The 9,622-nt window shown below is 52.5% G+C and overlaps 4 protein-coding genes across 4 annotated transcripts; 2 read left to right on the top strand and 2 right to left on the bottom strand.

Annotated features, from left to right (window-relative positions):
* Nucleotides 1–270: 270 nt before the first annotated feature.
* On the top strand, nucleotides 271–2,653 carry A1O5_06205 (uncharacterized protein; the record flags this gene model as incomplete). Its single annotated transcript, XM_007746800.1, has 2 exons — nucleotides 271–583; nucleotides 666–2,653. The coding sequence occupies 2 exons, from the start codon at nucleotides 271–273 to the stop codon at nucleotides 2,651–2,653; spliced, it is 2,301 nt and encodes a 766-aa protein (XP_007744990.1).
* A 742-nt stretch (nucleotides 2,654–3,395) lies between these two features.
* A1O5_06204 (uncharacterized protein) lies at nucleotides 3,396–4,526 on the top strand (the record flags this gene model as incomplete). Its single annotated transcript, XM_007746799.1, has 1 exon — nucleotides 3,396–4,526. The coding sequence occupies one exon, from the start codon at nucleotides 3,396–3,398 to the stop codon at nucleotides 4,524–4,526; it is 1,131 nt and encodes a 376-aa protein (XP_007744989.1).
* Nucleotides 4,527–4,580: 54 nt separating this feature from the next.
* Nucleotides 4,581–6,073, bottom strand: A1O5_06203 (acetyl-CoA acyltransferase; the record flags this gene model as incomplete). Its single annotated transcript, XM_007746798.1, has 2 exons — nucleotides 4,581–5,469; nucleotides 5,574–6,073. 2 exons carry the CDS (start codon nucleotides 6,071–6,073, stop codon nucleotides 4,581–4,583), a joined length of 1,389 nt encoding a protein of 462 aa, XP_007744988.1.
* Nucleotides 6,074–7,070: 997 nt separating this feature from the next.
* On the bottom strand, nucleotides 7,071–9,144 carry A1O5_06202 (uncharacterized protein; the record flags this gene model as incomplete). Its single annotated transcript, XM_007746797.1, has 9 exons — nucleotides 7,071–7,249; nucleotides 7,302–7,976; nucleotides 8,027–8,124; nucleotides 8,209–8,341; nucleotides 8,519–8,561; nucleotides 8,619–8,690; nucleotides 8,751–8,859; nucleotides 8,924–9,002; nucleotides 9,051–9,144. 9 exons carry the CDS (start codon nucleotides 9,142–9,144, stop codon nucleotides 7,071–7,073), a joined length of 1,482 nt encoding a protein of 493 aa, XP_007744987.1.
* Between the last annotated feature and the right edge of the window lie 478 nt (nucleotides 9,145–9,622).

The following is a 9,622-nucleotide window of genomic DNA, read 5'->3' as shown; positions in this document are numbered from 1 at the left end:
GGGGGGGGGGGGGGGGGGGGGTGTCAGCCCGTACATGATCCCCCCTTGTACATAGGCTGGGTGGGGAATCTCCGCGAGTCCGGCCAGAATTGTGTGGGGTCCCCAGGAACCTAGACCTCCCATGGTCCCTCCTCCCCCAGCGTAGAGTTGCTTCGCTCAACTTCTTTGCAAGAATCTCTTCGCTTCAGCTTCTTCCCCTTCTGCTAGCAAATTATTTCTCGAAGGCACTCCCTTTGCGTGCTATTTGACACTGTGCTGCGACTTGCCACCATGTCGTCCCCCGACGCGGAATTTGAGCGTCAGCAGGTTGCTGGGACCAACAAAAGAAAGGCAAATAAGGCGCAACCCGAGACTGCCGTAAAGCGACGTGCTGTCAGAGCCTGCCTCTCCTGTCGCAGTCGGAAGGTCCGCTGCGATGTGACAAGTGCAGGGGCGCCTTGCACAAACTGCCGCCTCGACAACGTTACCTGCCTTCTCACCGAGTCAAATCGCAGCCGGGTTCGTACCTCGGCCGATACAGTCGAACTGACTATGAGAATGAACGAAGCTGCCGCTGATTTTCCGGTCGCACTCACGTTTGAAGGTAAGCAACGAGAACTGCTTATACAGCTCCTTGGCTGGCAACGAGGAAAGGAGAAAATTGCCCTCGCTTACACGGGTTACAGGCTCACGAGGAGTGCCAAGAGCTGGGCAACCCCCTCCACCGGTTGAGAACAGAATCATTTCATGTAGAAGCTCAATCGCCAGTCCTGTGGCCACTACCACCGACCCTTCACCCCCGTCTGTGGAACAACAAGCGCAGGGCCTGCCTTCGTATATTCGCCCGCTCTCAGCACACCTTAAGCCGGAAGACATTGAGTATCTAACAAAGAAGGGAGCATTGACAGTGCCAGACGACCAGCTTCAATGTGAGCTTCTTCGGAAGTACATCCAGTACGTCCACGGATTCATGCCAATTTTGGAACTGTCTGCGTTTATTTCACCGATTGCTCGCCGTGATGGAAGTGCCCCAGTAAGCTTGCTCCTACTCCAGGCAGTCATGTTCGTCAGCGTCGCGTTCGTCGATCTGGAGTATCTTATGGCAAGAGGATATGAGAGTCGCAGGTCGGCGCGAAAGATATTTTTCGAGAGGGTGCGACTGCTCTATGATCTGGACTGCGAGACCGATCGTACCGCGCTACTCCAGGCCTTGTTGCTAATGACTTACTGGTATGAGAGGCCAGAGGACGAAAAGGAAACATGGTATTGGACCGGCGTCGCGCTGTCCCAGGCCCAAGTCCTAGGCATCCACCGCAACCCTGACTACCTGGACGTCAGCCCTGCAGTGAAACGCTTGCGGAAAAGAATCTGGTGGTCTTGCTTTATACGAGATCGTCTTCTGGCCCTGGGAATTCGGCGGCCAGCCCGGATTCGCTCTGATGATTTCAATGTTCCGATGCTGACATTGGACGATTTTGAGATGGCGCCATTCAATGACGATTTATTACGATATCTTGGCCCCCTGCCAATGGCTGACGACGTTCCCGCAACGAGAATCATGTCCATTGCTTGTATTGAGCTTGCACAACTCTGTGTTCACATCGGGAATATCCTTTTCACTCAATATTCGGTACTGGGCAATCCAACCTGCGGATCTGAGGAGAATATGGCGATGATGGTGATGCCTAGGAAGTCCGCCGAGCAAATGAATGAGATGGCGAAGTGTGACCTCAATCTCCGCGGCTGGTTACAAAGCCTCGATCCCGCCTGTCGGTATAAAATCGGCCATCCACCAGTCGGAAAGGAACAAGAAAATCAACAAAACGCAAGTCGGCGAATTTTGCGTGTACATCTGGCCCTGCTATATATGATTTACCTCACGGCGACGGCGGTTTTACACCGACCGCGGGCGCTGCGACCTATTTCGAACTCCGTCGAAAACAGGGTAGACATGCTGCTGTCAAGTGACAAGGTCACCGACGCCGCGGTGGGAATCACGGAAATAATGTATGATTTATACTACGCCAACCAGTTGCGCTACGCCTCTACTTCCACCATTCCAGCGCTCGTGTCGGCCACCCTTATTCACCTGATCGACATCCGCTCCTGCGGGGAGGAAGCTCGGTATACCTCCATAGGGAGATTTTACCAATGCTGGCAAGCCCTCCAGTATCTTCGAGAGATGTATGCATCTGCAGACCACGCTGTGTGGTTTCTGGAAGCAGTCATTCAAAAGGCCAACGTCCACATCCCCATGTTGAATGTGGCTCCGTTGCCAGCAAATGCCAGACCACTACTCAAACCCGGAGGACATCGTTTCCCGACGAGATTCACAAGCGCATCCGTCGATCCACCAGGGGTTGAGTCTGCGGGACCCCCAGTCATGTCGGCCAACAAACATACGACCTCCTTGAACTTTGGGAACACGCCCACAGATACTACTAATACCGACATTAGTGGCTCTACTGTGTGTAACCCCAGGCAGGGATTTGCGATGGCGTTGCCATCGAGTACAGGAGGCTGTTTTCTAGATCCAGATATGGAAGACACTATCAACGTCGACTCACATGATGGCACGTGGACTGAATTTGACGTTGAGGACGATCTGCTCCAAGCCCTTGTTCAGTTTGACGCCGACCCAAAGTTTTTTACTACCACGAGCACCGGATTGTGAGACTTCGGGCCTCGCCGTAAGGCTCATTGCGTTTGCGATCCATCGTGAAGCCATGACCACCGAAGGGTTCTTGGGTTGCGAACTTTGCGTCTAAGGGCACCAATCGTATGTAAACATATCCCGATCTATTGAAGTCATTTTCCCGGCGTGGTGTCTCACCTTGTTTTGAGCCAACCGTTACGTTTCCAGGAACCTGAATTTGAATTGTGAATTATACTATTCCTGGTCAACTGGCTTCCTCTCAACGTTTCTCATATATTGATCCTCTCGGTTGAGGACACCAGATCGTAGCCCTGATGAAGTACGGCGTTTGCCGAGGATTCGGCTGCTCAACCCTCGGGCCACAAGTTCTGCAAACCCGCCCGTTTCGATCTTGACCCAAAGTCGCGGTTTCTGCAGCTCCTGCACACCCCGGAAGCCTCTTACACTACGCCCACATGGCCGTTCGGCTCATCCGCGGTTGAAATTGACATTGTGTTTCTCAACCCCGGAGATTGAGTTTTGACCAGTGAGCTTGAAGAGAAAAGACGGCGAAACCCATTACTTTTGTGGACGCGATATTCACTCGGACTGTCTCCGGAGGCTTTACGACGTTGGGAGTACACCTACGCAGTGTCTAAACACGGCCATTATCACGGGTAGGATACTGCGCGGGTTGACCGACCTCTACTCAGAACACCCTTTGAAAGGCAGATCATTCTGTTGAGCCTGGGACCCCGAATGGCGGGTCGGCATATGTAGCATGTCGACGCACAACCGCGGACGCTCTACAGAGCCTTCGCAGCCCAGGTCCCAGATCGAGCGGGTACTCTCTATTCGTCGATCGACGGACGAATCTAGCGGTGCAGATGTTTTCATCAACAAAGAATCCCTCGAGTGTCCGCCATGGGCTCGTGGGGCTTATGGCGGACAGATTATTGCTCAGTCATTGTTAGCCGCCTACGAGACTGTGCCCCCCGATTTTGTCGTGCACAGCATCTATTGCCATTTCCTGAATGCCGCAAATGTTGACCTGCCCATTACCTACCACGTGGAGAGAGTGCGCGATGGGAAAAGCTTCGCCACTCGAGTTGTCCACGTGAGACAGCATCAGAGACTCATCGTCTCGGCAACAGCCAGTTTTACCCAGGACAGCAAAAGAGCGAAGGTACTCCAGCACGCAGTTCCGATACCGAGCGATGAGAGTCCGCCAGGCGACAATCTTGAAGCCATCACACAGTCCGCCGCAGGCCAGGCGGGCGAAGGCCGACCATGTGACTGTGTGCGCTCTCGCGTGGAAAACAAAGGTCTGCCACATGTGCGAAGGCTTCGGCAATGGATCAGAGCTCGCGGCCGGATTGGGGAGACATCACTTGATGCATATGGCAGCCCGGATGAGTCAAGCTCGACAGGCAGGGGAACTGGCCCAATCTCACAGGACGGACACCGGGCGCACGTTGCGACATTGGCCTACATGACCGACAACTACTTCATCGGCACCGTCTTTCGCGTCCACAATGCTTCTCGCTTCTCCAATCCGCTGTCACCACACCCCATGCTGTCCAGGTCCAAAAAAGACGGAGCGGACGCAGGGACTGTGCAGGAGTATTTCGACAGGCTGGCCCAAGAGGAGAGCAATGACAACAGAGACGCGCCCCAGAATGACAAACACGTCGACATGATGGTGACTCTGGACCACACCATCTTCTTCCACGAACCACGGCACTTTCGCGCTGACGAGTGGTTGCTGGCCGAGATGGAGAGCCCGTGGGCAGGCAATGAAAGAGGTCTCGTGGTGGAACGGATCTGGGGCCACGAAGGCACTCTGGTTGCTACTTGCATTCAAGAAGGCGTGGTAAGATTATCGCAACATCGGAGCGACAGTAAATTATAGTTGGAACGTGTTACAGTGTGATATCTAGCATTTCTTTTGTCTGGATTGTCTAATTCACAGATGGACTTGAGCACCGAGTTTCTCTCGAGTATCACCTAAAGCAAAGTCGTTCCGGTTCTTCTTGCTTCTGACCTTGTCGGCGTCCCTGTCGGTGATGCCCCGGGCCTCGACGGCGGGATTGTAACCTAGCCAGCTGGTCCGCGCAATCTCCTCGCTACTGACTTTAGGGTTAACCTTGCCATCGGCGCGCTTGTAGATATTGACTACAACGGCGCCTCCGAGGCCCAGGTTATGTTGCAGCGCAACCGACGTCTTGTCCACGAGTCGATTGTTGGCCCATCCACGCAGCTGCCAGGTCAACTCGGCACATTGGGCCAGCCCCGTGGCGCCGATGGGATGCCCCTTGGAGATCAAGCCGCCAGACGGGTTCACCACCATCTTTCCACCGTACGTGATGTCTCCTCTCCGGACCATTTCGTGGGCCTTGCCGGGCTCGGCGAACCCCAGGGCATCCAAGAGCACCAATTCATTTGTGGAGAAGCAGTCGTGCAGCTCGCAGACCCTGACATCGCTAGATCTAACTCCTGCTTCCCTCATGGCGGCTTGAGCGGCTCGCTGGGTCATATCGTACCCAACAAGCTCAATAGCACTTCTCTCAAAGGCCTTGGGAGAATCGGTCAAGAATGACTGTCCAGCCATCAAGATCGCCTGGCTCTTGAGATGCGGTCGCACGTCCAAGAATCTTTGCGAGACAATGACCGCAGCTGCGGCGCCATCACTTGTGGGACTGCATTGCAGTTTCGTCAAAGGAGCGAAAATCGTTGGCGAGGCCAGGACTTCCGAGAGAGTATACTCCTGGCGGAACTGGGCATAGGGGTTGCGCTGAGAGTGTTCGTGAGAGATGCGACCAATCTCCGCAAAGTCTTCTGCTTTGGCTCCGTACCTGGAAGACCTTGTTAGCTACCAACCACTCCGATATCGAGCAACTCATGCACGCTTCTCATTCCCGTCAATTCCGCCGTCTCGAAAAGAGGGAGGGGGGCTTACTTTTGCATATACTCCCGACCTGCGTTTCCGAAATATTGTGCCGTCAATGGGGCCTGCTTCTCGACAGCGACCAGTTCCCGCATCTTCGCGGCAAACCGCCCACTGGAACTGGGTCTGTCGTCCCAGACACTCTTGAGGCTCCCTGGCTTCATCTTCTCAAATCCCACCACCAGAACACAGTCCACGTTGCCGCTCCTCACAAGGGTACGGGCTAAGTAGAGACCCACGGACCCGGTAGCACAGGCATTGCTCGTGTTGACGATGGGAATGGTAGACATCCCAAACTGGTAGAAGACGCGTTGGCCAGATGTTGAATCGCCGTACGCAAAACAGGCAACCCCATGCTGAACGTCGTCGTAGTTGATCTGTGCATCGAGCATAGCCTTGACACCGGCCTCGTAGCCCATTTCCGGATACTCCCGCAATCCGCGAGGCTTGATAAATTTCGTCATGCCCACACCGAGCACGTACGCTTGGTTTCCAGGTGGTGGATTCGCCATTGCAAAGGCCTGAGAAGGGAGCTTTGCCTGCAGAAGACGGGGCCTGTTGGGAATGGAACTGGAGGACGAACTTTGTCCTTTTCTTTGCTTGTAGGATCAAACACAATCCACGGCGGAAACTGAGGACTGACTTGTTGATCAGAGGGTGAAAACATTGGGTCTCGTGTTGGAGGAAGTACCACCCTATCTTGGCTTGCTGCTATGCGACCGAGGTAGAGAACGCTTTTGTGGGCGGTACGACCTCGGAGTCGGAGCTACCTATCAAGTCCAGCCTCGCCTTGCCTGAGTTCCGGCCAAAGCTCCCCGCGGGTTTCTGGCCAAACTACCGATGACATGTAGGTACTGATCAGTGGCTGGTAGTGACTGAGATAACCGCCTTACTTAGCAACGGAACATGTTGAAGCGTAACCTCAATGCACGTCAGGACTCCAGCACGCATTCGAAATCTGCCATCGCTTTTAGCATACCGTGAGCAGTGACTTGTTCACAAACTCCTGCAAGCTGATGTGCATTCATGGACTCCGTTGAGGGAGCATCAAAATCCCCTTGGATGATCTGATTCCACGATGCATAAAAGCGTAACTTACTTGTTCGCACCGGGGTGGCGATCGAGCTTCCTGCATTACTCCCCAACCAGCTATCTGATCACTGCAAACTAGAAACCCTACAAAGACGTTCGCAATAGACATTGAGAAAGGCCAAATGAGTTAGACTATTTGTTTGTTCTAAACTTCCATCATGCCCAAAAATAGCTCCTTTAATAATGCCAGAATTCAGTTATGCATGTGAACATCCCTCAGAGATCTCCATGCGATTTTTCCAACCAAGACACAAACAATAGGTTCCATATTGTGACATCCTAGGTAACGGAGGGAGTCAACGAGATTAAGATGACCTATGAAAGGCTGAAAACCTCTATGGTGTTGTTGCTGTTGTTGTCTATCTAACTACAAGAGATGAGGCGCGGCCAGAAACAGGACCACGGAAGTGTCTAAAGTTATTCAACTTTCAGCACATCTGCGCCAATATGTCCTCCGACGACTCTATCATCCATGAATGTCTTGATTGTCATATCATCATATCCAAGTTCCTCTAATATATCCGTGGTATGCTGACCAAGTAGTGGCGGGTCTGATCGAATGGTTGGTTCTGTGTCACTGAACTTGACGGCTGGACCTAGAAACAGACTGTGTTAGCACTGATCTGTCCCTTTGCAACCCAGCCTTACCGAGTATCTTGATTGATCCCGAAACCGCAGCATTGTGGGGTATACTCTCCACCATGTGTCTAGCCTCGGTCTGGGGATGGGCGAAAACCTTCTCCATGGTGTTGATGGGAGCGTATGGCATGCCGCTCCCCTCAAACTCCTGAATCCATTCATCCATGCTCTTTTTGGCGAAGAGTCGATTCAAAATGGAGAAGAGGTCGTCTCGGTTGTTCACGCGATCGGCACTAGTTTTAAAGCGTTCGTCCGAGGCCAGGGACTCCTCTCCCAGGAGTCGACATAGGGTCGTAAATTGCTTGTCGTTCGTGGCGCCACAGACAAAGTAGAAGTCCTTTGTCTTGAATGCATCGTAAGGAACCACGCTAGGATGCTGAGTACCCCAACGCTCCGCCTCTTGGCCAAGGTTCAACCAGGCTAAAGCAACGTTGCTTAACAAAGCTACCTGAGTCTCGAAGAGAGAGGCGTCGATCTTTTGCCCGCGTCCTGTTCTTTCCCGCGCATACAGTGCTGCCATGATGGCTCCATGTGTGTACAGGCCGGTGCTAATGTCCGTAAGACCCAGCCCAGGCCTCACAGGCGGCCCGTTCTTCTCACCAGTCAGATGAAGGAGCCCGGCTTCCGCACCTGCGATCATGTCATAGCCGGCACGCTTCGCAAAAGGACCAGAAGGCCCGTATCCTGGACACCGTTATCGAAGACTCTAGTGCAACCGGACACATGCCCCCTACCTGTGACGCTGGCATGGATAATTCTCGGGTTGAGCTCGCTCAAGGTGTCGTAGCCAAGTCGAAGACGTTCCAATGCGCCCGGGCGAAAATTATCGATCCTGAAAGGTCTGTCAGTTTCCGATCCCTTTGGTCCTTCGAGAAGAGAGCGCAGGAAGGGATAGAAAGAAAGAGAGACTACTGACACTACATCAGCCTGGCGGGCTAGTCTCAAGAAGATGTCCCGGCCTTTTTCGCTCTTGAGGTTCAGACAAATCGACCTTTTGTTTCGATTGACAGCCGCAAAGTAGTAGGATATCGGTCCGGCGTCGGACTTCCCTGATAATTGCAGCAAAGTTAGCATCTGATCGTGTCAAGGCCTCTTCCCGCACAGCACTTGATTTTGAAAGTGATATACCAAGATGTCCATAATCCACACTCTGTAGGGTCCTTGCCGAAAATGGTTGATTGCAATATGACAAAGGAGGAGCAGTAGAGAAATGATAAACAACATACACGAAGACTCTTCTCCAGACTGACGCCAATACCTTGTATCATCCTAGAACGAACGGATTCAGCCAGGAGTCGCATCAATAAGACGCGCAGGACCACACACTCCCCTATCGATGTCTTCGACCTTGATCACATCTGCACCGTAGTCTGCAAGGATTTGGGAACAGTAGGGCGCCTGGAAAGATCAGTACACTCTTCCTTCCATGTGAGGGTAGGGCAGTTTAGAGAGGTATACCGCCAAAACTCGAGACAGGTCCAATATTTTCATGCCCTTCAGCGGGCCATTCGCACTTTCCGGACTAGCAAGGGACGAGGATGTCCTCCGGCTTGCTCTGGTGGCAACTCTGAAAAGCCAACAGGTTGCGGGCGAGGGAAAACGACGCATTGAATTAGATAACCACAGACTACATGCCCTCTGAGATGTAGTGATCTAGAGGAAGAATCATGTCAACAGACTTGCCCTTGTACTTCATGATCATAACCATGACTGCCAATCTGTATAAGCGTAAGGGATTCTTCTGATGCTGCAGCTAACCGGAAGCCAGAGTGGTGACCTCGGTTAGGGACTTCGAAAATGGATACTCGGGTTGATGTCCGCCATAAGGTGCCGCACCGACATCGACCTCCATGGCGAGGTCATTAATCTCCACCGCGGTCAGAGGGTAATTGTGCTGGCAACCACGTACCAAGACCTTGCCTTACATCATACCTATTACGAACTCCATTATCATTAAGTGTGTGCATTACTGTGACATTCGCAATCAAAACGCCCGTGTCTAGTGTAGGATAAGTGGCGACCAAATACTTGTGAGTTGGAGGTGCATGCTTTTCCTCCCATGATACGCTCTGGGTGGTTTCCAATTCTGTGGCACCAGCAAAAGATACCCGTCCTACAACATCAACTTCTTCACGCTTGCTGTCCTGATGAAATCGCAGACTAGAGTTTTTTACAGGTAGGCCAGATGTCCAAACAGAGATCTGCATCCTTGGTAGAACACATTGCAGTCTTTTGGGTAGTTCATTTGTATTGTTCGAGTTGTATTGAAATTATGTCCGGGCCATTGCACAGCATATTCTTCCACGATAGCCTTACCATTCAATCAGCAG

Source organism: Cladophialophora psammophila (genome assembly GCF_000585535.1).
Source record: "Cladophialophora psammophila CBS 110553 chromosome Unknown aczJe-supercont1.8, whole genome shotgun sequence".
Classification (NCBI taxonomy): Eukaryota; Fungi; Ascomycota; class Eurotiomycetes; order Chaetothyriales; family Herpotrichiellaceae; genus Cladophialophora; species Cladophialophora psammophila.
This window is presented reverse-complemented; position numbering and strand designations above follow the sequence as displayed.